This window comes from Podarcis melisellensis, assembly GCF_964234715.1.
Source record: "Podarcis melisellensis genome assembly, chromosome: 2".
NCBI classification, from domain to species: Eukaryota; Metazoa; Chordata; class Lepidosauria; order Squamata; family Lacertidae; genus Podarcis; species Podarcis melisellensis.
Window position 1 is genome coordinate 120,177,103 of NC_138529.1, and position 27,984 is coordinate 120,205,086.

Sequence of the window (27,984 nt, forward strand, 5' to 3'; positions counted from 1 at the left end):
AAGGTGGAAAAGCAACATAATTCCTTCCAGACAGGAGTAGATTCAAAAATTGACTGAATATGCTGAATTAGATAGCTTATCAGGAAAAAATAAACCGAGAGCTGAATTTGTATCAAAATGGGAGGCCTTTAGAATATATCTTAAACAAAACTATACTATGTTAAAATCTGTAGCTACTTTTGAGTGATCTCAGTGGTCTTTATTAATTACTTATATAAATATTACTAAACTGTGTAAAAATAATATAAAAAATAGTATTTTGGTATGGCAGTAAAGTTATGTAGAAAGAACTAAGGAATAAATGGGAGGCTGGGTTTAATGATAATGAGATTTTTTTTATTGTAACATGAAATTGCAATCTCAAATTTATGTCTTATTCTTCATCTTAATAATAACAAAAGATAGTGTAAGTTATCTTTTCCTCCCCCCCCCCCTTCTTAATTTGTACTCTTTATCGGTATTGTCTTTTTGTAATATTTTTTTCCAGTTCTGTAATAAGCATGGAAAATATAATAAAATTTAAATAACAATAATAATAATTGGAGCACCGCTGTTGTGAAATCAGTGGTGTGGAGAGCTTCTTTCATTTCTTTCATTTAAATCCACGTAAATACAGAGATTACAATTACTTCCTGGTTGTTTTTCCTGCATTGCAGGGGGTTGGTCTAGATCAGGGATTGTCGACCTGGTCCCTACTGCCTATTAGTGGGCATTTCAGGATTCTAACTGGTCGGTAGGGGGTTCTGAATCCTCCTTCCATCAAGTCCTGGTGGGCGGTAAGGAAATTTTACCATTAAGAAAGGGCGGTAAGTATAAAAAGGTTGACTACCCCTGGACTGGGACGCGGGTGGCGCTGTGGTCTAATCCACAGAACCTAGGGCTTTCTGATCAGAAGGTCGGTGGTTCGAATCCCTGCGACGGCGTGAGCTCCCGTTGCTCGGTCCCAGCTCCTGCCAACCTAGCAGTTTGAAAGCACATCAAAGTGCAAGTAGAGAAATAGGTACTGCTCTGGCGGGAAGGTAAACGGCGTTTCCGTGCACTCCTCTGGTTCGCCAGAAGCGGCTTCGTTATGCTGGCCACATAACCTGGAAGCTGTACACTGGCTCCCTTGGCCAATAAAGCAAGTTGAGTGCCGCAACCCTAGAGTTGTCCGCGACTGGACTTAACGGTCAGGGGTCCCTTTACCTTTACCTTTACCCCTGGACTAGATGATTCTTGTGGTCCCTTCCAACCCTACATTTGTATTATTCTTTGACCTGGAGTTTCTGGTTCTGGTCTCGCACTATGGCGGCAGCTGTATTGACATTGGTGGGAGGCACAAATGAAGGGGTAGGGAACGAAAGGGTTTGAGCATTCCCGGAAACCTCCTGGGATACGAGGGAGCAGGCTGACCCGCAGTCGCCTCAACAGCTCACTCCCATGCAGATCAGCATGGGGGCAGATGGAGGAGTTGGGTCATCACCTTTGCCATGATGCAACCCCCTTGGACCACCATCAAAAGCGGAGGTTCTCCTTATAATTGGATTTTAATTGGCATTAAGTATTGGCGTGCGCTGGAGGAGACGTGGACACTAGAACTTTGCACTATCCTGCTGCATGTTACTGGAAGTCCCTAAGTTTATGATTTGGCATGCCTCTCCAAACACAAAGTTTATAGAGTTACAAGTGTGAATGGTTCGATGTACTGTGTACTTTGACATTTAAAAGAAGATTTAAAGCTGTGTGTGGTTTGAAAGGAGTGAAGGTGGGGAGAACCTTGTTTTGACGGATGTCGTTGGGAAACTAGATTATTCCCCACCCTACCAAAGAAAGGGTGTGGAGGTGTTGACAACCTATTTTTAAGAGGAAGGACATTGGATAAACAGGAAAATGCTACCATGGAGGCGAGAGGAATTTCACAAGGGCACGTGAAAAGCAGTGGTCCCCGAATGCTTTAGAGAAAAACTCTTCTGTTCTAAGACGAAGGAAGAAAATGGTGAATGTTTGAAAGTTGATTCGTCTAACCAACTGAAAGGAGAGGACTGTTGTTTATCAGGAAGTGGGATGGAGGGGGAGCTGAGTTGAGGAGGACGGGACTTAATCTTGTGACTTCAGGTCCGCCCTGAACCACGCTGGAATGACAACATTGGGAAATATAGATGCACATTTACTTTGGCAAGATCGAATATACTGCCTTCGGTTGTACTTGAGGGGCAATTCCAACAAATTCCACACGAAAAACAGTTATGTCCCTGTGGAGATGGCAGTACCGAATCAGTGGCACACGTCCTTCCTGTTTGAACTCTTTATAAAGATTTGAAGAGTGAGGTTATCACCCTTTTTTATTGTCCATTCCGGGTCACCCAGCTGCTGTCACAGTGTCCTTTCTCTCAGCAGACCAAGATGAGCAGGTGACAGTAAAGGTTGAAAGGTTTTTAGCCTGGGCAATTCAAATAAGATCTGCTATTTGACTATTGATTCAAAGCCTCAAAGTGCACTTATATAATTGACCTTTTATCTTTATTCTTTGTATATCATACTGTTTGTTTTATTGCTTATGGCTGGTGGCTGATGCAAATAAAGATTCATTCATCAGCGGCAGAGAAATAAAGCTAATGAAGTTAACAACTGGATTTATTCAATTAGACATGCACAGATTGAAAAGAAAAGAATTTTTGTTCCTCACTTGATTTTTTATGAAAGGTTAAATAATAAAATAAAATAAATAGAAACCATTGAGTGCAGCTGTTGACTAAGTTATAATTTTGTAAAATGGAATGTAATCAGAAGTAAATAAGAATATGGATACTAGGACAGTGGTAGCTGGGAAGTCAAACGCCTCCGTAGTCAAATATTTCAGCTCTCAAACGACGAAAGCCTGGAAGTAAGTGTTTCGCTTTTTGAACAATTTTCGGAAGCCAAATGTCCAGCTGGGGGACAAGCAGCTTCCGATTGGCTTCTCCGATGGCAAGAGCCACGCCTCGGAAGTCAAACGTTTTGGAAGTCGGACATCTTTCCAGAACGGATTGTGTTCAACTTCTGAGTACCACTGTAATTTTAGATCACAAGGATGCATCAAGTACGGCGTGTGGGAAACCACCTAAAATTGTAGCAATTTGGAAATAATTTATATAATTGGGTTAAAATTTTGGGGGGAGGGATGATTGGCAAAAACATGATTCTTTGCCCTGGAAAAAGTTCAGAAAACGCCAGCAGCCAATTTGCACTCTGAGTGACAGTTAATAGGTAGATAGACCACCTCAGTAATTAGTTCAAGCCTCTAAAATAATTAAAAGAAGGGAGGTTTTGCTCACCTGGTGCCTTAAGGGCTAACCTTAAGAGCTGGTATGCTGTGTTTGGGCCTCATAGGAGTTCCTCTCTCAGAGATTCTCCTCCACATATAAAGTCCAAACTCTTCTCTTCTTCGTAACTTCCAGGACACGTTTAATAATAATAATAATAATAATTTAAGCTAAGAGCTGACATCAGGGTCAAAATAGGTCAAGATGGGGATCTCTTTTTATATCAAATTCTATATCAATTCACTGCCCTGAGGCCCCCAGAACCGCCCTCAGAACCCCAGGTGTAGGGTGGTATAGAAATTCAATCAATCAATCAATAAATAAATAAACTTATGTCAACTGTCCCAATGCCGTGATCTATAGAAATAAACCACAGTAAAAAGTTCATCATGGCACCCATCTTTACAGCATCTCCCTCCCAGAACGAACAAAACTCACACCGTTCCTTGTATTGCATCTTGGCTCATTAAAGAAAACTTAGTTTAGCCTTCCAAGGCCATTGAGGAAACGTCTTCAGCCAGCTCTTCCTACAGCAACCAACACGTTTCAAGCAAAGGACAACCAGAAGGAGCCAGGAGAAGTAATGTCAGGTGTTGTGTTGGTCATGCATGCCAACCATGGGGCGATCTCAGCACATCACGGGCTCAGCCTGGTTTTGGACACAAAGCAGATTGGTAATATTGTGTTGCTTGGGACCGGGGGTCCATTGTGGGTCTTTCCTCATAGACAGACCATTTCCTGGTGACCTTTGAACTGAATGTGGCTACTCCACTTTTCAAGGGCTTGTTTCCCTTTTATCCCCCCCCACCCACTTCATATAGAACTCTTTAGAATGGGGTTGTGAATATACTAGGATAGAGAGGTGACCTGTGATTTTATGCTGCCCCATTTTAATCAATATGTGCCTCTTTCCAGCTTGTGTTTGGAGGCTGTGTGATGGTAGACACACAAACACACAAAGCACAAATCTGTTAGGCCACATTCACTCCACATATCCAAAGCCCCATGAACCCCCCCCCCCTAAGATTTCTGGGAGCTTGTTTTGCTGGTTAAGGGTGCTAAGAATTGTGACAATAAACTATTGTATGGGGTGCAGAGTTTGACACACGACGTTTGCAGGGGTTACATTTTGGAGATAGTGTGTAAAGTCGAAATCACATATGGTCGGGACAAACTCCTGGGAAAGCTCTCTGCCCTGTGCAAAAAGAGCTTTAAAACTCTCTGCCTTCAAGTCAATTGTATATATTTTTCCTTTTTCGGTGTTTCTTCCCCCTGTAAAAGATCAGGACTGTGCAGTTTTGCAGTTAAGCGATTGTGATGGAGCAGGGTGAGTTTGGCACCAGTTTTGTGTCTCTGCAGGGTCTGTGAAGCTGAAATGAAACATTTGCACCAGCCGCATCTTGCTGGCTTCTCTTCTCGCCTCTTACCTTTGCAACAACAACCCTGTGAGGTGGGCTAAGCTGTGACCAAAACTGCACATCCTTATAGTGTTTTTCTATGCCCATCCCGCCCTTTATATCTTCTCAGTAACCTTGTGAGCTGGGCATGGCTTCAATATGGTTTTTTTTCCAGCACCATGGTTTTGAAATTGCAGAAAACAGCCTTAGGAGGTCTGGGATGGGGTGCTTATTTTTCTTTACCAGCGATGAGAAAGAATTCTTTTGCATTCTGCTATAAAATATCTGTGACGCGTCCCATCTTCATATCAAGAGGGGCACTCTAACCACTATGCCACAACTGCCCCACATTTGAACCTTGGAGCAGACCCTCTGCAGAATGCAAATCCCACCGCCCTGGAAATGCAGTAAGAAAAGGAGAGCGTGCCCTCCAAGGGAAGGGGGCGCTTTGTGGGGTCCCCATAGGCGGAATCCGCAATGTCTCCAGCACCACGCAGTTTGGGTGGGGTGGGAGAGAGGCTGGCTCTTCAAGGGTTAAAGGCAGCGATTATATTATGAGAGAGGACTTCCTGGGGGAGAGGAAAAGCGTCACTTCCTCCTCGGTTTGTTACATTTGAACAGCTGCGAGGGAGGAGAGTCTGCAGCGCGGAAGACTGTGCCTTCTGCAAGGTTGGAAAAAGAGGGATATATATTTTTTGGGGGGAGGGGGCTCCTGTGCCGGAGCAGCTCCTTCGCAGGAGAGAAGCCCTCCAGGAGAGGGCAGTTTTGCAAAGGGGCAGGGGCAGGAGGGCGCATGCGTGGGGTTGCACCCCCAATTCAGCCCCCCCCCCAAGAGCTGTGATGAGTGCAAAAGGTTTTAAGGGGTGCAGGGGCGCCCCAGGAGGAGAGCACGGCCAGAAGGCTGGTGGGCGAGGAAACACCCCCCCCCAAAGGAAAGGAGGCAGGATGGCTCTGGGAAGAGGAGGAGGGAGACATTCATGTTTTGGGAAAAGAGGGGGAGGGGGGCAGGGTCAGCTGGAAACTCATTTCAGCTCTAGACGGCATGGGCTCTTTTATCTTCGATGCCTTCCCTGTCTGGGGGGGTTCAGGAGGAAAGCCCCCAAGGAGGGCTCAGTCTCTCTGTATGGCAGATCAGCCCTAGGAAGGTACCAAGGTGTTGGGAGAGATGGAGGAGGGAAGACTTTAAGGATGGGAAGAGGAGAACCACTGGCCCTAAAATGTCATCAGTTTCTCACCACCGCCACTGCTGCAGCAGAACTGGGGGCTCCAAGCGCAGTGAGCTGCCTACACATAGCCTTGCTCCACCTGGGCTACTATTGTCGACACGGACCGGCAGCAATTGCTCTTCCGGGTTTTCAGACGCGGAGTCTCAGCCCTGCCTGGGGACTGAATCTGGGGCTTCCTGCCTGAGGAGGAGATGCTCTGCCCTCGAACTACAGCCCCTTCCCCTAAAGTGCGGTTGCAGGACAAGGAGGAACAGAGGGAGGCAGCCGTGTCGTCACAGCTCCAGACTGGCAAAAAAGGGAAGGGATGTTTTTAATGGTGGTGGGAAGAAGATCTTATTTCAGGCATCGCTCCACTTTTCAGGCATGGCTTCACATTCACCAGGAAAATGTCTTGGGCAGGAAAATGCCTGCAGGGCCTCTGAGGCTCTCTTTGCTTCTTCCTCCCTCCCAGGAACCTGCAGCTTCTGAGCTCTTCAGTCCAAGCGAGGATGGAAGGAGGAAGATGGACGGTGGACCTGGTCAGGCTGTCTCCTGCCTCCCTCCAAACAACCTCTGAGCGTTGTCCTCCAGGACCCTCAGAGACATCTCGTGAGTTCCTAGGAAGTGGAGATAGGGACTTGGGGGGGTGGAGAGTGAAACAATGAATAAGATAAAGGGGGGAGGTTTTACTGTGGAAACTGTGGGTGGGCCCCCGATATAGTGGGAGGCTTCCCCTCCGGCAGCAAAATCCCCGGAGGGGCTCTGAGGCCCCCTTGCTTCTCCCTCACCCATAAAAACCTGCAGCTTGTTTAAACTTCTGAGTCCTGCAAAATACTTCCAGAGAGGCTGGATTTGTGGTCCTAGGAAGGATCTGAGCTGGGGCTCCCCACCTCTGAGGCTGGGAGAGGTTGGCTGAGTTTCAGAGGGTTGGGGGTGGAGAAGGAGGAATGGGTGGGTGGGGGCTGGAGGAAAACCCTCCCTCAAGCAAGCAGAAAAGACAGGAGAACATGCAATGTAAGAAGGTCTTGACTTGGAGGAAGGCAGGGGAGAGGTCTTCTCCAAAGTCTCTCCCCTGGAGCATGCACCAATATGTTGCCAGAAGAGGAGGAATAGGCAGAGGAGCCCTATATAGATATAAGACCCACTGCGTTCAATGGGATCTACTTTCAGGTCACAGCTATGCCCCCCCATGCCATGAGGCCTGGGTGCAAGGCCCATTCCACCTGGCCAAGGGGGCGGAGCCCAGGCTCACCTTGAACAGCCAAAAGAGGCTCCTGGGAGGCCACTGGGACATTGCTGGAACAACTCTTGGGTTGGGGCAACCGGCTAAAATGCTTTAAAAGGTTCTGATTTTCGTTCCTCCGTTTTGTTTTCGTCGGGTTGGTGTTGGTTAATTGTTTAGTTGGGGTGGGTGGTTATTTTAATTTGGGTATAGCTGTAAACATGTTGTTATTATTGTTGCTATTCTTATTATTGGTTTGTTTGTTGCCTGTATAGGATATTTCTGTTTGATGTTTTGGTCTGTTTTTATATATGCTGTTAGCGGCTCAGGGTGGCTGGGGAACCCAACAGATGGCAGGGAAATAAGATTTACATATATGTCCCATTTGGGCCTCTGCAAGGGCAGGAGAATATCTAGGGCAGAGGAATCCCTGCTTCTCTGAGGCTCCTTTTACTTCTCCCTCCCTCCCTCCCTCCCTCCCTCCCAAGGAACCTGCAGCTTGTTTAGGCTTCTGAGCTCCTCAGGAAGGATGAAAGAATCTGATCCTCTTTCACCCTCTTACGGCTAACAACCCCTTGAAGATCCCGGGACCGGGGTATGCGGAAATTGATTGACGACGTGACCTTGCTGATTTCTTTACGATCGCCAATCAGCCTTTATAGCGGGTCCGGCACGCTTCCCCAGCGACTACTGCTCGGTCTGGCTTCCTCCCAGGTCACGCGTAGCAGAGTAAACAGCAGCGGCATAAAACTGTCCCACAGTAACACAGCAGGCACTTGTGTCCATAAACAGTTATTTATTGCAGCATTTTAGCTACAAAGTCCGTCACTGCTGGCAGCCATGTCATTCTCTCTCTCAGGCACACGGAGAGAACATCCTTCTTCTCCCTCAGAAATCACAGGGAGAACTGAAAGTACAGGAAAACAAGCTCCTCCTTGCTCCTTGCTTCTAAAGCTTACGTCAGATTGTGACGCACTCTCTCAGAACCCTTAACCATTTATGTTCTGAGCACTCACACCCCCCTTTGTGTTACTATCTGACGTCTGTGGACCATCTTCAGTAACACCTTGTGAGATCAATCCCATCCCCAATGCCTTGTGCCCTCCCTTGGCAGACCTGTTTGGCATTTGTGGAACCACCTCACAACTCTCAGAATCGCACTGTGCGAAACTTACCCACGCACCTGTGGCCTGGTACCTCTCAGGTGGAATACCCTTGGTTGTGCGACTGCTCCGCCTAGGCACAAACTCCGGTGTTTCCTCTGACTCACTTTGATCAGCAGGTGTGTCCTCTGCATCATGGGATTCACCCTCTGACTTAAAGCGTCTTCGAATCCTCTCCATTACACTCACAGGAGAACTAGGCTCACTCTTGGGCAATCTCTTAACAGCTTGTGGAGATTCCCTATCCAGCTCCTGACCCTGGTCAGTGACCTGGTCGTCATCAACAGACTCAGCCTCTCTTTCCTCCTCATCAGAACTGTCTTCTGGATCAGAGAGACATTCTGAGAGAACATCACGCCTGACAGGAGTCTTTGACTTTACATCCTCCTCACAGAACTCAGCGTGTTTACTGATCAGCACCTTACTCTGATCACCTGAAGGGTAAGCAAACCGCCATGCACGGGCTTCTGGCTCATACCCACAGAAAATCATTTTCTGGACTTTGGCTCCATCTGGCCCTTGCAAAGCTTTAGGCACAGGGATAAATGCAGGAGTCCCAAACTTGCGCAGAAAATGAATCTGAGGTTTTCTGCCATTCAACACAGAGTACGGTGTGTCACCTACCAGTGAGTTGTAGACACGATTCCAGGTGAAGGACACGGCCCTAGTTGCCTCCAGCCAAAACTTAGGAGGTAACCTAGCTTCTTTCAGCATCACCTGTGCAGCTTTAACCAGAGCTCCACTCCTCAGCTCTGCCACCCCCCCTTGCTGGGGAGAAGTAACTGTGTGACGTATCCCTTTCTGTTGAAAGTACTGCTGCAAAGCAGAACCAGTGTACCTAGCATTTCTGTCACTGATGATTGCTTTTACCCTGGTGGAAAACCTTAGCTCCACCCCCTCAATCCAGCTCTTGATCAGCTGTGCTGCATCCTCCCTGGATTTGAGACCATGAGTCCAGGAGTTCTGCGAAAAATCATCCAAAAAAGTTAGCAGAAACTTGCCCCCCCCTAGACTCTGTTCCCTGACAGGATTAAACAGATCTATGTGTACCAGCTCAAAAGGTTTAGTGGCCATCCGTTCCACCTTTGGGTAACTGCACCCTCTCACCTTTGCTTGCTTGCAAGTGTCACAGTTAATGGCACTTCCACAATCTTTAATCTTGCAACCTGCAACAACCTCAGGTAACGTCTGCAAATCCTCTAAAGGATTGTGAATCGCTCTCTGATGCCATACACATGCACACATGACATGAGCGGGAATTGTAGTACGCTGGTTGGGAACTGTAGCGCGCAACGCTTGTGCTTTCTCAACCTTCCCCTCACCCCCAAGAGACGTCTTAAGAATGAAAAGATCATTCTGTCCCTTCCGCACTTTGGCCAGTAACCTCCCCCCTCTGGAGATTGTGCAGACATCATTTTCAAAACAAACTTTGAACCCCTTATTTAACAAATAAGGCACAGATAACAAACAGTGATGAACCTCTGGGACAACACAAAAATCCACCGACTCCTGCAAAACAGAAAGATATACATTAGTACACTTGGTAATTTTAGTTCTCTGTCCATTCGCGAACTTAACAGTCTGTCCCTTCGGAACTGCCGTGCAATTCCACATCTCGACTGCAGGGGTCTCTGGAACCATGTTGCGGTTAGCTGCAGAGTCAATAACAAAGCTGATGGAATTTTCCACACGGCTGTCTTCGAACAAAGCCATGCTCGCAGAGACTTGATAAGATTCTTCCTGTTGTTTCCCACAGCCACCTGCACGCCTGCCTGCCTGGCTTCCTGCCTGACCAGGCCTGTTGCCATGGAAACCCGACTGGTTCCCATGAGAAAAGACTTTGCAAACATCCTGCCCCGCCTTTGTGCTCCGGTGGGGGCAACTGCCATGTAAATGTTGAACTCCAGTGGAAAAACACTGCCCGGGGCTCCTCCCAGCTGGACTGGCCTTCCTTCTTCTGGAACGGCGCCTCCCACCAGCCTGGCCCCCCTTGAAGCTGCTCTCCGCTCCAGCTCCAGTAGAAAGCCTTTTAAACTCGCCTTTGGAATTTTCCGCCCCTCCGATCTGCTCACCAGCACTCCTAGAGGCTGCAACCGGGGCTACTAGTCCAACGTTACCAAGGCTCTGGCCTCCTGCTGAAGCTTCACACAAGCCTTTCAGCAAATCCCAGGCAGCCCTCGCTGTCTTTACACCCTCCAAATGAGGTTTCAGCGATGCATCAACGCATGCTGTGAGCATATTCAGCTCTTGTTGCATTCTCTGGCTATCTTCAGCCAACACAGCCCCACAGCTTGCTTCAGCTGCTGGCCAGCCAAGGGTTGGTGCTTTTGGCTCCCACTGGTTTGCTTCCCAAAACCCAGTGACTAGGAACCACCCCTTTATTCTTTGCTTCCAGGTTGCCCAACTTTTTAAAGTGTGCTTTTCCACTGGAATATCCTGGCTCTCGGCCATCTTCTCCCGTTCTCCCGTTCTCCCAAGATGCCCCAAGCTGTACTCACTCAGTGCTCAGTGCTCAGTACCAGCTCATCCGGCTCTTCCTTGCGTGGAGAAACGATTTTTCCAGCTGCATTTCAGCCTTTTAGCTCAGTCTCAACAGCCTCCTTGCCTCTCAGAAACAGGCAATTAATCATTCTGCTCTCCGGCATCCAGGCAGCTTCCAAACTCCGGCCGGCTCCCTTTTTCTCAGAACGCCAACTTCAAAGCATTCTCGGAGCTCCAGGACAGTTTTACGAGCATTGGCTGACCTCCATAACCTATGCGGAAATTGATTGACGACGTGACCTTGCTGATTTCTTTACGATCGCCAATCAGCCTTTATAGCGGGTCCGGCACGCTTCCCCAGCGACTACTGCTCGGTCTGGCTTCCTCCCAGGTCACGCGTAGCAGAGTAAACAGCAGCGGCATAAAACTGTCCCACAGTAACACAGCAGGCACTTGTGTCCATAAACAGTTATTTATTGCAGCATTTTAGCTACAAAGTCTGTCACTGCTGGCAGCCATGTCATTCTCTCTCTCAGGCACACGGAGAGAACATCCTCCTTCTCCCTCAGAAATCACAGGGAGAACTGAAAGTACAGGAAAACAAGCTCCTCCTTGCTCCTTGCTTCTAAAGCTTACGTCAGATTGTGACGCACTCTCTCAGAACCCTTAACCATTTATGTTCTGAGCACTCAAATTAGACTCGCCTTGACTAGAGCCAGGGCCTTTTCAGCCGTGGCCCCGGCCTGGTGGACCACTCTCCCACAAGAGATCAGGGCCCTGCGGGGTTTGACACCTTTCCTCAGGGCCTGCAAGACGGAGCTGTCCCGCCAGGCCTTTGGGCAGGATGCAGTTTCACTTACTTTCCTTTGTATAAAACAAGCCCGAAGGAGGCCCCCAACCCGCTCACAGGTCCTTGTATGATCAGTGGAAACAGTTGGTCCTGGCAAGTATTAACCAATCTCAATTCCAACCTGATAATTGCCAACTGCTTAGATATTAGCTTGTCTGAATTAATTTTAAGATGTATTTTAATTAATTGATATCTGTTTTTATGCATATTGTGTTGTTTTTATGATGTTAGCCACTCTGGGCCCTGCCTTGGCTGTTGTTGTTGTTGTTGTTGTTGTTGTTGTTATTATTATTATTATTATTATTATTATTATTATTATTATTATTATTATTCTCCTGCAGACCTAGCAAGGATGGAAGGGGGAAGATGGATGGTTGACCTGGTCAGGCTGTCTCCCAAAATCTTTGAATGTTCCCTCCCAGGATCTGCAGTGGGATCTGGTGAGTTGCAGGGAATGGAGATGGGGGCCTGTGAAGATGTTGGGGGGGTGAGGAAGGCTGCAGGGCCAGAGTTCTGGGCTGTGAGAGATAAAAGGTAGAAAAGGAAAGGAATGTTTCTCAATGCTGGAATGGGTGCAGGATTTTTGTTGGGGGGGGGCCATAACCGGTGTGGTCGGTCAGTTAGTTAAGTATTTCTAATGTTTTACCATGGAGGCGCAGGTAAGTTCTGTGTCCAGGGCAGCTGTCTACCAGCTCCATCTGGGTCACAGGCTGAGACCCACCCTGCCCATAGACTGTCTGCCCAGACAGAGTGGTGCATATTCAAGTTATCTCCCGCTTGGACGACTGCAATGCACTCTAGTTGGGTTTACCTTTAAAGGTGACTCAGAAATTACAATTTATCCAGAATGTGGCAGCTAGACTGGTGACTGGGAGCGACCGCCAGGAGCTTATAACACCGGTCCTAAAGGATCTTCACTGGCTCCCAGTACTTTTCCAAGCACAATTCAAAGTATTTGTGCTGACCTTTAAAGCCCTAAATGGCCTCGGCCCTGTAGACCTGTAGGAGTCTTTCCACCCCCATTGCTCAACCCTAGACACAGAGGTCCAGCTCTGAGGGACTTCTGCTGGTTGCCAGAAGCGAAGTTACAGGGAACTAGGGACAGGGCCTTCTCAGTGGTGGCCCCCTCCCTGTGGAACGCCCTCCCTTGTCAAGGAGATAAAGAACTACGTAACTTTTAGAAGACATCTGAAGGCAGTCCTGTATTGGGCAGTTTTTAATGTTTGATGTTTTACCATGTTACCACTCTGGGCCCTGCCTCGGCTGGAGAGGCCAGGATACAAAAATTGTTGTTGTTGTTGTTGTTATTATTATTATTATTCTCCTGCAGACCTAGCACGGATGGAAGGGGGAAGATGGACAGTTGACCTGGTCAGGCTGTGTCGCACCACCTCTGACTGTTCTCTCCCAGGACCCTCAGAGAGATCTGGTGAGTCTCAGGGAATGGAGATGGGGGCCTGGGGAAACGTTGGGGTTGAGGAAGCCCCCCTGGCAAGAAAACGAGGAAGGCTGCAGGGCCAGAGCTGTGGGCTAGCAGAGATAAAAGGTAGAAAGAAAGGACATGAATGTTTTTTAATGGTGACATGGGCATAGTCAAGAGTTTTTGGGCTGCTGTCTACTACCTCCATCTGGTACACAGGCTAAGACCCTACCTGCACACAGACTGTGATACATGCTATGGTTATCTCCCGCTTGGATCGCTACAATGCGCTCTAGGTGAGGGTGCCTTTGAAAGTGACTCGGAAACTACAATTAATCCAGAAAGCAGCAACTCAACTGGTGATTGGGAGCAGTTGCCAGGAGCATATAACACTGGTCTTAAAGGCTCTACATTGGCTCAGAGTATGTTTCTGAGCATTATTCAAAGCGTTGGTGCTGACCTTTAAAGCCCTAAACGGCCTCGGCCCTTTAGACCTGAATGAGCATCTCCACCTCCATCGTTCTGCCCGGACACTGAGGTCCAACTCTGACGGTCTTCTGCTGGTTTCGTCACAGTAAGAAGTGAAGTAGTGGAACCAGCCCTGTGGAACACCCTCCCTTCAGATGTCAAGGAGATAAAGAACTACGTAGCTTTTAGAAGACATCTGAAGGCAGCCCTGTATCGGGAAGTTTTTAATGTTTGCTGTTTTCCCTTAATTTTAGCAGGTGATGACCAGGACAATAATGGTTCTCGGGGCTCATCAGAAAGAAATAAGCATGAAGTGAAGAGAACAAATGATAGCCCTTCGTGTGGCAAAACGTTCAAAGGTAAATTGAGCCTCAGCCCACACTGCAGAAACCACTCCGAGGAGAGACTGTGTAAATGCTTGGTGTGTGGAAAGAGCTTCAGTGACAGCTCAGGCCTAAAATCACATGAAAAAATTCACGCAGGACAGGAATCATACAAATGCCTAGAATGTGGAATGAGTTTCAAGCGCCACTCAAACCTTAAAATACATCAGGAAGTCCACAGCAGGGAAAAATCACATAGGTGCTTTGAGTGTGGAAAGAGCTTCAGTCGCAGCAGAAGCCTTAAATCACATCAAAAAATCCACAGGGAGGAGAAACCATATACCTGTTTTGACTGTGGAAAGAGCTTCCATTACAGCACATGTCTTCTATCTCATCAAAAAATCCACACAGGGGAGAAGCCGTATAAATGTTTGGAGTGCGGAATGAGCTTTGGTTACAGCTCAAGTCTTATATCGCACCAAAGAATTCACACAGGAGAGAAATCTTATAAATGTACGGAGTGCGGAAGGAGCTTTGCTCACAGTGCTACCCTTGCTTCACATAAGAGAACCCACACCGGGGACAAACCATATAAATGCTTGGAATGTGGAAAGAGCTTCAGCCAGAGTTCACACCTTAGTTCACACAAGAGAACTCACACTGGGGAGAAGCCGTATAAATGCTTTGAGTGTGGGAAGAGCTTCAGTCAGAGTTCACACCTTACTGTGCATGAGCGAATCCATACAGGGGAAAAACCATATAAATGTGTGACATGTGGAAAGAGCTTTAGTAACTGCACATACCTTGTTTGCCATCGCAGAATCCATACAGGAGAGAAGCCCTATAAGTGCTTTGAGTGTGGAAAGAGCTTCAGCCAGGGTACAAGCCTTACATTACATCAAAAAACTCACAAAGGTGAAAAACCGTATGCATGTTTTGAGTGTGGAAAGAGCTTCACTCAAAGCTCAAGCCTTGAATCTCATCAAAGAATTCACACAGGGGTGAAACCATATACCTGTTTTGAGTGTGGAAAGAACTTCAGTCACAGCACAAGCCTTAGATCTCATCAAAGAATTCACACAGGGGAGAAACCATATAAATGTTTGGAGTGTGGAAAGAGATTTGCACATGGATCTACACTTACTTCTCATAAAATAACTCACATGGGATAAACCATATTATGCTAGGACTGTGGGAAAAGATTTGGTCAGATTTCACAACTCATTTTGCATAAGCGAATCAAGAGGAAAAATATTTAGGTGCTTGTAATGCGGAAAGCATTTTAATTAGTTTTGATATTTGTGGATGCGGAGAAAGCCTTTGACAACATTTCTTGGAGCTTTATGAAGAAAAAATTACAGGGAATGGGGGTAGGCCAAGGATTTGAAAACAGTATAGGTGCAATTTACTCAGAACAAAAAGCTAAATTAATTGTGAATAATGTAGTTACAGAAGAGTTTAAAGGAACACGACAGGGCTGCCCAATCTCCCCATTGCTTTTTATCTCGGTCCTGGAGGTTCTGCTCAATATGATTAGAAAGGACCAATTGGTTAAAGGTATACAGGTCGGAGCTAAACAGTATAAATTGAAAGCATTCGCTGATGACTTAGTCTTGACATTACAGGAGCCAGAATCCAGTACTAAAAGAGTATTGCAGATAATTCAAGAATTTGGTCGGGTTGCGGGATTTAAGCTGAATAAGATGAAAACTAAGGTGTTAGAGAAAAATCTAACAGAGATTGAGAAAGAGAGGTTTCAGAAGGAGACAGGATTAACATTAGTTAAGAAAGTGAAATATATGGGGGTTAATATGACTGCTAAGAATGAATTTATTTAAAGATAACTATGAAAAATGTTGGATGGAAGTGAAAAAGGATCTAGAGATATGGTCAAATTTGAAGTTATCATTGCTAGGCCATATTGCTGTGATAAAGATGAATGTATTGCCAAGGATGTTGTATTTGTTTCAAATGTTGCAAATTTTGGACAAGATGGGCTGTTTCAAGAAGTGGCAGAGAGATATTTCTAGATTTGTCTGGCAGGGCAAGAAGCCCCGAATAAAATTTAAGATATTAACTGACGCTAAAGAAAGAGGGGGGTTTGCCCTGCCAGACTTGAAGCTTTATTATGAATCAGCAGCTTTTTGCTGGCTGAGAGAGTGGCTGCTTTTTGAAAACACAGACATTTTGGATTTAGAGGGTTTTAATAATGTATTTGGGTGGCATGCATATCTGTGGTATGACAAGGTCAAAGCACATAAAGCGTTTAAAAAACATATTGTTAAGAAAGCACTGTTCAATGTTTGGATAAGGATTTGCTTGAAAATAAAACTCCAAGGTGGTTGTCACCAATGGAAGCAAAGGCTCAGAAAAAACTTAATATGGAGACAAATATTGAGAAATTTTGGAACAAGAAGGAGACAGATTAAAATTGCAGAGCTTTGACAAACTAAAAAACAAAGTACAAGACTGGCTTCATTATTATCAAATAAGGGAGGCTTATAATTTGGATAAGAAAATTGGCTTTCACGTGGAAAAATCAAAATTGGAAACAGAATTGTTAGACCCTAAAACTAAGAATTTGTCAAGAATGTATAACTTGCTGTTGAAATGGAATACATTGGATGAAACCGTTAAATCTGCAATGATTAAATGGGCACAAGATGTTGGACATAACATTATGATGGCTGACTGGGAACAGTTATGGACCACAGGTATGAAGTTTATGGCATGTAATGCCTTAAGAGAGAATATAATGAAAATGATTTACAGGTGGTACATGACACCAGTCAAGCTTGCAAAAATTTACCGCTTGCCCGATAATAAATGTTGGAAATGTAAAGAGAGTGAAGGTACATTCTTTCACCTTTGGTGGACATGCCCAAAGATTAAGACGTTCTGGGAGATGATCTATAATGAAATGAAAAAGGTATTTAAATATACCTTCCAGAAGAAACCAGAGGCCTTTCTCTTGGGCATGGTCAGCCAATTGGTGCGAAAGGAGGATAGAACTTTTTTTATGTACGCCACAACAGCAGCAAGAATACTCATCGCAAAGTATTGGAAAACACAAGATCTACCCACCCGGGAAGAATGGCAGATGAAGGTGATGGACTTTATGGAACTGGCTGAGATGACTGGCAGAATCCGAGAGCAAGGAGAAGAGTCGGTGGAAGAAGAGTGGAAGAAATTTAAAGTTTATCTTCAGAAATATTGTAAAATTAAGGAATGTTAGAAAGATGTTGGGAAAAAAATTATGTGGTTCTAGCAGAAAAGATATAAAGTAAAAATGAATTGGTGAAAGAAGAGAATGCAATATTATAGTATATTAAGATAAATTATTAAGTTAAAAACAAAGTTGGAAAGGATTTGCTGGAATATTTAATTGAATTAGAATACAAAAATGGGAGGTGTGAGGAGGTCAAGGAAGTAAGTGAATGAAAATAATGTGATGTAAAGGTTTGATTTGGTTTTTTTTTCCTTTTTCTGTATTTTCTTTTTTTGATGATGTTTGCTTTTTTATGTATTGTCTTTTTTTTCCTTTTTTGATTGTTATCTATATCTTCTTATTTTTTTGTAACCTTTAAAATCTTAATAAAAAAATCTTTATAAAAAAAAAAGAAATCAGTGGTGCTGTGAGCTTCTTTCGCTTCTTTCATTTAAATCAACAAAAACACACAGAAACATGGAATGTACGTCCTCAAAAACCTGAGCTGTTGCCTAGAGTGTGTGTTCCTGCCCCCAGCAGTTACTTCCTGGCCTTGAGTCTCTTCCTGTTGTCTACGGGGGCCGCTAATGGAATCTCTCTGTGTCTGGCTTTCTGCTCTGTGACACGAAGGGCACACCTGGTTGTAGGGGAAGGGGGGGACTCCAGTATACTAGAGACATCGTGTTGCTTGGCTGCTGTGATATTTCTAACACAACAGACTCCTGTCTCTATTCAGGGCTGGAGCACCTGCTATCTTGCTCCTGTTGTTCCACTATTTCCCAGCTCCTTCCTTCCTTCTGGGGTGTGTCCCATCTAAAACCACCACAAATCTAGGTCCATACTCCCTTCCTCTTCCCCCTCTCTGAAGCCTATTGGAGTGGCAGTCTCCACCACTCTTGCTCATCTCATCTCTGAAAACAGACCAAAGGATGGCCTAATATGGTCACACTCTTATCTAAGGAAGCATGTTGTGTGGGAAAGCAGGGACAGGCCTGAGTATCATGTACTGCTTCTGAACTCCTGCAGGTTTCTGGCTGGTGCTCTTGAATATGAGAAGGTGCCCTTCCATGGACCTGGGGTCAGATCCTGCAAAACAGTCATTGAAAGAGGGCCAGGATTCATTGCTTTTGTTTAGTAGCAGTTGGGTAATTTGATTGTAGTTGGTAATGATGCATTTCCTTTCTTTCCTCCAGGTGTGTCCCACCTTTTCCTTGTAACTTGAAGATGGATTAAAGCATGATATTTGAGCATTATCATGGGGGTCAGAGTAATACATTCTGTTACATGTGTGCTGTTGTAATTACCTTTCAGTGGAAAGGTGGAATATAATCAGGTATACTATAAATGCACATGCACAAAAACACATGCATACTCAGAAATAATAAAATTCCTTGCTTATAAACCCCTGGACGAGGAAGCAACGCCTTGAAGCAACATTCCAACATATTGTTAGTTACAAGCAGGCCCACTAATTCAGATTAACACCATCAGCCTCTGTCCATCTTTATAGAATAAGTAAAAATGCTATATTCTTAACCATATTGGATTATCTTTTTTAAAAAAGGGAAGGGGGAAATTGAGCTCCCCTAAGTGTTTTCATTTTGAAAATCTTAACGCACTTCTAGTCATGCAAATTCTTCATAGCTTTCCTGAAAGCTCTAATGGAAACTTTTGGAACAGGGCAGAATTAAAGCAGTAAACAGCTCCATTTTAGGAAGAAAGTGAAGAAAACTGCCTTTTAAAAAAATACAGTGGTACCTCGGGTTACAGACGCTTCAGGTTACAGACTTTGCTAACTCAGAAATAGTACCTCAGGTTAAGAACTTAGCTTCAGGATGAGAACGGAAATCGTGTGGCAGCGGCAGCGGGAGGCCCCCATTAGCTAAAGTGGTACCTCAGGTTAAGAACAGTTTCAGGTTAAGAACGGATCTCCAGAACAAATTAAGTTCTTAACCCGAGGTACCACTGTAGTTGTTTATTCAATCTTGAATATTTATATGCAGAATGATAAAAAGTACAAAAATGCAGATGCTATAGACGTTAATAGTTTAAGGAATAAATTCATAATAAACAATCCCTGTGTACTTGTGTGTGAATATGGGGAGAGAGAAAGGAGGGAAGGAAAGTGTATCTGAAGGAATGGCTTGTAGTCTCAAGGAATCTGCTGATATGACATTCACCATTTACTCAGAAGCCGTATGTGGTTCAAGTGGATTAACAAGGTCTCTGGATTTATACCAGAGTTGGAATTAACCCCAGCCTGTAATCTGGACCAATGGAAGATTCTGAGTCATCTTTCAGGGAAGGCCCATATACAGTGGCACCTCGGGTTACAGACGCTTCAGGTTACAGACTCCGCTAACCAGTGGCGTAGCGTGGGTTGTCAGCACCCAGGGCCAGGTAAGTAATTTGCACCCCCTAATATGTGGATTTGCGCCCCCTAACCCCCAGATGTTGCGCCCGGTGCGGCCGGCCGCCCCTGCACCCCCCACGCTACACCACTGCCGCTAACCCAGAAATAGTACCTCGGGTTAAGAACTTTGTTTCAGGATGAGAACAGAAATCGTGCTGCGGCAGCAGCGGGAGGCCCCATTAGCTAAAGTGGAGCTTCAGGTTAAGAACAGTTTCAGGTTAAGAACGGACCTCTGGAAGGCATTAAGTACTTAACCTGAGGTACCACTGTAGAAGAAATTGCAATTATTGAGCCTGGAATTTGCCAGAGCCTGGAGTTCAGTTGCCAAGTCACCTCTGTCCAAAAGGGGGCATAGCTGGCAAACCAGCAGAGGTGAGAAAAGCTGTGGGGGGCGAACAGGGGGAGTGGAGAGGAGCCCCTCCGAAGTTTTGGAGGGAAGATCTTGAGAGGCCAGGGGCTGAGCTGGATTGGAAAGAAGTAAATAAAATGGAAACATTTCTTTTAAATAAAAGCATACATGTGCTAGGAACTCCGCAAGAGCTGAGCTATTGTTTAGAATAGAACAGAAATGCAATTTAAGAACCTATATATAATCTGAAAACAAAATTAGGCGAGAAAATAAATATAATCAGCCCAACAGTTACCAATCAAGTGCATGTATTACTCAGCCATAAATAAAACTTTCACAAATCCAACTTGGTTAGGAAGCACCCTAAATTGACAGCCTTTATAGCATATTTAACCTGAAGACTGGGGAAAGTCATTCTACACTCCAAGCTGGGTTTCAAAGGATTCTCTTCTGTCAACCGGAGGGAAAATTCTGTTGAACAAATGAAATTGTTGGAGAGGCGATGGAAGAAATTGTTGGAAGGATGAAGAGAGAGAGAAATGCAAGATGGGGCTGCGACAGATTGCAATAGATTGCTGGGAAGTCGGTTCAGCAACAAATTGGGGGGTGGGAGGAATCACCCCCCAACCGCCCTGTATTTTGCCAGAAGAAAGATAGCAAGCCTACTTTATGGGGTACCAAGAAGCAGAATCCGCAATGTCCCCAACACCTTACAGTTTGGAGTGGGGGTGGAGGGTGAAGGGGACACTGGCTCTTCAAGGGTTAAAGGCAGCGATTATATTGCTAGAGAGGACTTCCTGGGGGAGAGGAAAAGCGTCACTTCCTCCTCCATTTGTCACATTTGACAAGCTGCGAGGGAGGAGGTTCTGCAGCGCGGAAGACTGTGCCTTTTGCAAGGTAGGAAAAGAGGGATATATTTGGGGGGGGGGAGGGGGCTCCCGTGTCAGAGCAGGAGAGAAGCCCTCCGGGGGAGGAGCATGCATGGGGCTGCACCCCACATTTGAGCCCCGGAAGAGCTGCGGGGAGAGCAAAGGACCTCGAGGAGTGCATGGGGGGCCCCAGGGGGAGAGCAAGGCAAGAAGGCGAGGCGGGGGGGGGAGTTTTAGGGTGGGGTAGAAACCCCCCCCCCAAAAAAAAGGAAAGGGGGCAGGGTGGCTCTGGGAAGAGGAGGAGGGAGGCATGGATGTTTTGGAAAAAAAGGGGTCGAGTAGAGAGGGCAGGATTAGACCAAAGGGGGGGTCTTGGATCGGGGGCTTTCTGCCTGCTGAGATGCTCCGCCCTTGAGCTACAGCCCCTTCCCCTAAAGTGGGGTTGGGGGAGGGGGAGGAAGTGGGGTGGGGTGGGGTGGGGTGGGTCAGCCCTGTCACAGCTCCAGGATGGCAGAGAGGAAAGGAAGCCAAAAAAGGAATGTTTTTAATGATGGTGGGTAGAAGATCCTCTTTCAGGCGTGACTCCACTTTCCTCACATGGTGGGGTTCAGGAGTGGGGAACACTCCTCTTTTAACATGGAGGCTGTAAGTGGGAGCTCCACACAGGCTTATCTTTCACCAACAAAATACGATGGGTGGGAAAATACCTTTAGGCCCTCTGAGGCTGCCTTTGTTTCTATCTCCAGTGTGGTGTAGTGGTTAAGAGCGGTAGACTTGTAATCTGGGGAACCGGGTTCCTGTCTCCGCTCCTCCACATGCAGCTGCTGGGTGACCTTGGGCTAGTCACACTTCTCTGAAGTCTCTCAGCCCCAGTCACCTCACAGAGTGTTTGTTGTGGGGGAGGAAGGGAAAGGAGAATGTTAGCCGCTTTGAGACTCCTTTGGGTAGTGATAAAGCGGGATATCAAATCCAAACTCCTCTTCTTCTTCTTTTCCCTCCCTCCCTCCCTCCCTCCCTCGAACCTGCAGTTTCTGAGATCTTCAATCCAAGCGAGGATGGAAGGAGGAAGATGGACGGTGGACCTGGTCAGGCTGTCTCCTGCCTCCCTCCCCACAACCTTTGAATGTTCCCTCCCAGGACCCTCAGAGACATCTGGTGAGTAGCAGGGAATGGAGATGGGGACATGGAGGGATGTTGGGAGTGAGGAAGCTCCCCTTGCAAGAAAACGAGGAAGGCTACAGGGCCAGAGCTCCTGCCTGGCAGAGATTAAAGATAGGCAGGAAAGGAATGTTTTTAATGGTGGTCTTTTAGGCATGACTCCAGGTTTCTTCTCTGGTGGGTCTCAGGAAGAAGACACCCCCACTTTTACCACGGAAACTGTGAGTGGGAGCTCCACACATGGGGAGGCTCCCACAGCCTAGTCGGTAGCCCCACCTTGGACGAAAGATCGCTGCATTGAAGGGGGTTCGAGTAGATGGCCCTCATGGTCCCTTCCAACTCTACAATTTTATGGTTCATCCAGGATTGATTTGACCCACTGGGATGACAATTTGTGTCCATTTTCACAGCATCTCTCCTGCAAGCTTTCTTTGTAGGAGCTTAGATGGGATGTTGAATCAGTCCCACCCCCCACTCAATGGAACATATCAAAGGCCCACAATCATCTCACAATTAATAGGCATTCTGGAAATAATATTATAATGGGTTTATTAGCAACAGGGAGAGAGAAAGTTGCCACCGGGGAGAGTTTGACCTAATTAGAAACCCTTCCTTTGCTTTGTCCCCCTGAAGATGTTGGCAAATTAGAACTAAAGAGCAATGCCTGATGTTAGGAACTTGGCCCTAGGGTGGCCTTCAGCTCTGGTCTATTTCTGCCCAGCAGATGTATAAAAACAGCTCGCTGTGACTTGCCCTGCTCTCAGGCTTGGTTTGCAAAAGAGCCACGAACTCATGACTGTCTCAGCTGTTACCAAAAGGCTTTGTTGGGTGAGGGAAACATCGCTGGTCAGTAGGGGCCAGTGCCGTCTGTCTGATAATGGCAAAGGCGCTCTTGCTCCTCAAGCATACTAATAAGAGCATAATAAACGTAAAACAGCAGCTCAAAGGGGAACACCTTGAGGGGGGCCTGGAGGCTGGCTGGCAGCTGCCGCCATTGGGGGATGTGGGACTGAAAAGACTCCTTCTCAGCAAGGCCCACAGTTGCATTTTGCAGCAACCAGCCGCGAGGGGCTTCCAAGCCTTGCTGGGATTGTAATGGGGATTACGCTCTTAATTTGGATCCTCTCTTAGTTTCTGCAGGTGGTGGACAGGACAGTCGTTGTTCTCGGGTCTCATCAGAAGCAACCGGGCATGAGAAAGGCATTCTTACACAGCCTGATGACAGCCAGCGAATCCCAGTCCAGGAGAAAGACCGCCAGGGAGAGAAAACGAATCAGTGCCCATTGTGTGGCAAAGCGTTCAGAAGCAAATCTGCCCTCAACTCACATTGCAGAATCCACACGGAGGAGAAAGCACACAAATGCTTGGAGTGTGCAAAGAGCTTCCGTAAGCATTCACAACTTACTGAACACGAGCGAATCCACACAGGAGAAAAACCATTCATATGCTCGGAGTGTGGAAAGGGCTTTCATCGTAGCAGCTCCTGCAGTAGACATTATGAAATTCACAGGCCGGGGAAACCCTATAAATGCTTGGAATGTGGAAAAGGCTTCTTTCGCCGCTCACAGCTTATAGTACATCAAAACATTCACACAGGGAAGAAACCATATGAATGTCTAGAGTGTGGAAAGGCCTTCACTAGCAGCTCAGGCCTTGTATATCATCAAAAAATTCACACAGGGGAGAAACCGTATACCTGTTTTGACTGTGGAAAGACCTTCTGTCAAAGCTCAAGCCTTGCAATGCATCAAAAAATCCACACAGGGGAGAAGCCATATAAATGTATGGAGTGCGGAATGAGCTTTGCTCACAGCTCAAGCCTTACATCGCATCAAAGAATTCACACTGGGGAGAAATCTTATAAATGTTCGGAGTGCGGAAGGAGCTTTGCTCACAGTGTTAGCCTTACTACACATAAGAGAACCCACACAGGGGAGAAACCATATAAATGCTTGGAATGTGGAAAGTGCTTCAGCCAGAGTTCACACCTTAGTTCACATAAGAGAACTCACACTGGTGAGAAACCGTATAAATGCTTTGAGTGTGGGAAGAGCTTCAGTCAGAGTTCACATCTTACTGTGCATGAGCGAATCCATACAGGGGAAAAACCATATAAATGTGTGACATGTGGAAAGAGCTTTAGTAACTGCACATACCTTGTTTGCCATCGCAGAATCCATACAGGAGAGAAGCCCTATAAGTGCTTTGAGTGTGGAAAGAGCTTCAGCCAGGGTACGGGCCTTCATATACATCAAAAAATTCACAGAGGTGAAAAACCGTATGCATGTTTTGAGTGTGGAAAGAGCTTCACTCACAGCTCACAGCTTAAATATCATCAAAGAATTCACACGGGGTGAAACCATATAGATGTTTTGAGTGTGGAAAGAGATTTGCCTGTAGATCTAGCCTTACTTCTCATAGAAGAACTCACATGGGATAAACCATATAAATGCTTAGAATGTGGCAAACAGTTTGGTGGCGTACATAAATAGTTTTCCCCATACTTTTGGCAAGTCTTGACCTATAGTACATAACAAAAAGGCTTCTGGTCTTTTAGGAAAGGTTATCTTAAACATTCATTACAGTTCGTTAGAAATCTTTCCTAATAATTTTTTATTATTTTACAATTCCACCACATGTGATAAAACGTACCTTCTTGGGAAAGAAAGGGTTTAATAATAATTCCTGGAAATCTCCTGGGATGTGAGGGGGCAGGCTGACCCCAGTTGCCTCAACGGCTCGCTCCCACGCAGATCAGCATGGGGGCAGATGGAGGTGTTGAGTCATCACCTTTGCAACCCCCTCGGACTGCCATCAAAAGCAGACGTTCTCCTTATAAGTTTATTTTAATTGGTATTAAGTAATGGCGTGCGCTGGAGGATATGTGGACACTAGAACTTTGCACTATCCAGCTGCACATTACTGGAACTCCCTAAGTTTATGATTTGACAAGCCTCTCCAAATACAAGTTTAAAGAGATACAAGCGTAGATGGTTTGATGTACTGTGTACTTTAATAATTATAATAATTTATTATTTATACTCTGCCCAACTGGCTGGGTTTCCCCAGCCACTCTGGGCAGCTTCCAACAAAACACTAAAATACAATAACCTATTAAACATTAAAAGCTTCCCTAAACAGGGCTGCCTTCAGATGTCCTCTAAAGGTTTGGTAGTTATTTTTCTCTGACATCTGGTGGGAGGGTGTTCCACAGGGCGGGTGCCACTACCGAGAAGGCCCTCTGCCTGGTTCCCTGTAACTTGGCTTCTCGCAGCAAGGGAACCGCCAGACTTTGACATTTAAAAGAAGATTTAAAGCTGTGTTTTAAAGGAGTGAAGGTGGGGAGAACCTTGTTGATTCGACAGATGTTGTTGGGAAACTAGATTATCGCGCCCCCCCCCCATCGAAAAAAGTGTGTGGAGGTGTTGACAACCTATTTTTAAGAGAAAGGACATTGACTACAACTCCCATCATCCCTAGCTAACAGGACCAGTGGTCAGGGATGATAAGGATTGTAGTCCCAAAAGATCTGAAGGGCCAAGTTTGGCCATGACTGGGCTAAACAGTAAAATACTATCATGGAGGCAAGGGGAATTTCTGAAGGGCACGTGAAAAGCAGTGGAAGGGGCTAGAACCCAATACTAAGAATTTGTCAAAAATGTATAACTTGCTGTTGAAGTGGAATACGCAGGATGAAACAGTGAAATCAGCTATGATTAAGTGGGCTCAAGACATTGGTCATAATATTTTGTTTGCTGACTGGGAAAGGTTGTGGACCACCGGCATGAAATTCATGGCATGTAATGCCTTGAGAGAGAATATTATGAAAATGATCTATAGGTGGTACATGACCCCAGTCAAGCTTGCAAAAATATACCACTTATCAGATAATAAATGTTGGAAATGTAAAGAAAATGAAGGTACATTCTTTCACCTCTGGTGGACATGCCCAAGGATTAAGGCTTTCTGGGAAATGATATATAATGAAATGAAAAAGGTAGTTAAGTATACTTTTCTGAAGAAACCAGAAGCCTTTCTCCTGGGTATGGTAAGCCATGTGGTGTCAAAGAAGGACAGAATTTTTTTTATGTATGCTACCACAGCAGCAAGGATCCTTATCGCAAAGTATTGGAAGACACCAGATCTACCCACTCTGGAAGAATGGCAGATGAAGATGACGGAATATATGGGACTGGCAGAGATGACGGGCAGAATCCGAGATCAGGACAAAGAGACAGTGGAAGAGGATTGGAAGAAGTTTAAAGACTATCTTAATAAATATTATAAAATTAATGAAGGCTAAAAAGATATGGGTTTAAAAATTAGGGGTTTACAGGGGAATTGATTTAGGGATAAAAGAACGAAATTAATGAAAATTATGGGAAATGTGGGAATGGATTTGCTGATAAGATAAATGAGATTAAAATACAGAAGGGGGAGGTGTGAGGAGGTCGGTGAAATTAGGGTTTGAAATTATGGTTTGAATTTATACTTGTTGTTTTTGTTTGTTTGTTTGTTTATGTTTTTACTGTTTTTTATGTGTGTGTTTTTTAAAAAAACTTTTCAATAAATATTATTTTTTTAAAAAAAGAAAAGCAGTGGAAGGGAATGTGGACCCCGAATGCTTGGAGAGAGAAACCCTTCCCTTCCCAGTCAAAGCAAGAAAATGGTGAATGTTTGAAAGTTGTTGATCAACTGAAAGCAGAGTCCTGTTGTTTATCTGGAAGTGGGATGGAGCGGGGAGCTGAGCTCAGAAGGACGGGACTTACGTAATCTTGTGACTTCAGGTCCGCTGGAACGACAACATTGGGAGAAAAATGCAGCCCAAAGTTGCAGTAGGAAAAACATCAGAAGCAGAGATATGCCCATTTTGACTCTCCTGCACCCTATCTGCATAACTTAGCAATTATAAAATATGGACACACATTTACTCTCACAAGAGAAAACTGCCTTCGGTTGTACTTGAGGGACAACAAATTCCACACGAAAAACGGTTATGTCCCTGTGGAGATGGCAGTACCGAATCAGTGGCGCATGTCCTTCTGGTTTGCACTCTTTATAAAGATTTGAAGATTGAGGTTATCACCCCTATTTTATTGTCCATTCCGGGTCACCCAGCCGCTGTCACAGTGTCCTTTCTCTCAGCAGACCAAGATGACAGCAAAGTTTGCAAGCTTTTTAGCTGGGGCAATTAGATTAAGATCTACCATTTGACTATTGATTCAAAATCCCAAAATGTATTTTATATAATTGACTTTTTATCTTTATTCTTTGTATATCGTACTGTTTGTTTTATTGCTATGGCCGGTGGCTGATACAAATAAAGATTCATTCATTCATTCAGCAGCAGCAGAGATATAAAGCCAATGAAGTTAAAACTGGTCAGACCTCACCTGGAGTACTGTGTCCAGTTCTGGGCACCACAGTTCAAGAAGGACACTGACAAACTGGAACGTGTCCAGAGGAGGGCAACCAAAATGGTCAAAGGCCTGGAAACGATGCCTTATGAGGAACGGCTAAGGGCATGTTTAGTCAAAGGATTTTATATCTGTATTATTATTGTCTGTATTTGCATTAGGGTAAAGTAACTGCCTTTTGGTTCCAGAGGGTACAGCTACTATTGGTTCATTTAAGCTGCTGTATTTGGATCCTCTGTCTATATTGTTCCCTCCAAAATGTATCCTTTCTAGCTAGTTCCCTGTCCCTATAAATGTAGCTCTCCCCTCCTCAAGTCTTCAGTCTTGTTGCTTTAATAAAGAAGTGTTACTAGAGAACTGTCTCCAGCATATTATGTCAAGAGAGCTGAAATCACAAACCCCACGTCACAACACAAACTACAAGAAAGAAGATTCCACCTAAACATTAGGAAGAACTCCTGACATATGGTTGTCAAGCCTCTGCTTAAAGACCTCCAAAGAATGAGACTCCACCACACTCCTGGGCAGCAAATTCCACTGTCAAACAGCTCTTACTGTCAGGAAGTTCTTCCTAATGTTTAGATGGAATCTTTTTTCTTGTAGTTTGGAACCATTGCTCCGTGTCCGCTTCTCTGGAGCAGCAGAAAACAACCTTTCTCCCTCCTCTATGTGACATCCTTTTATATATTTGAACATGGCTATCATATCACCCCTTAACCTCCTCTTCTCTCTCCATGCCCAGCCTCCTTCTCAGGGGAGT

General features: G+C 45.5%; 2 protein-coding genes across 2 annotated transcripts in view; one reads left to right on the forward strand and one right to left on the reverse strand.

Annotated features, from left to right (window-relative positions):
* The window catches only part of LOC309364727 (uncharacterized protein), a 33,313-nt gene extending 7,885 nt beyond the window's left edge, over window positions 1-25,428 (forward strand). The window contains exons 2-6 of the mRNA XM_081902535.1: window positions 6,356-6,492; window positions 12,930-13,028; window positions 13,742-13,846; window positions 21,700-21,804; window positions 22,939-25,428. Coding sequence (XP_081758661.1) covers window positions 6,393-6,492; window positions 12,930-13,028; window positions 13,742-13,846; window positions 21,700-21,804; window positions 22,939-24,164 — 1,635 coding nt within the window. The 5' untranslated portion in view covers window positions 6,356-6,392 and the 3' untranslated portion in view covers window positions 24,165-25,428. The remainder of the gene's footprint in view (window positions 1-6,355; window positions 6,493-12,929; window positions 13,029-13,741; window positions 13,847-21,699; window positions 21,805-22,938) is intronic.
* Window positions 1-27,984, reverse strand: part of LOC309364919 (uncharacterized protein) — a 105,396-nt gene that overhangs the window by 64,240 nt on the left and 13,172 nt on the right. The window lies entirely within an intron of this gene.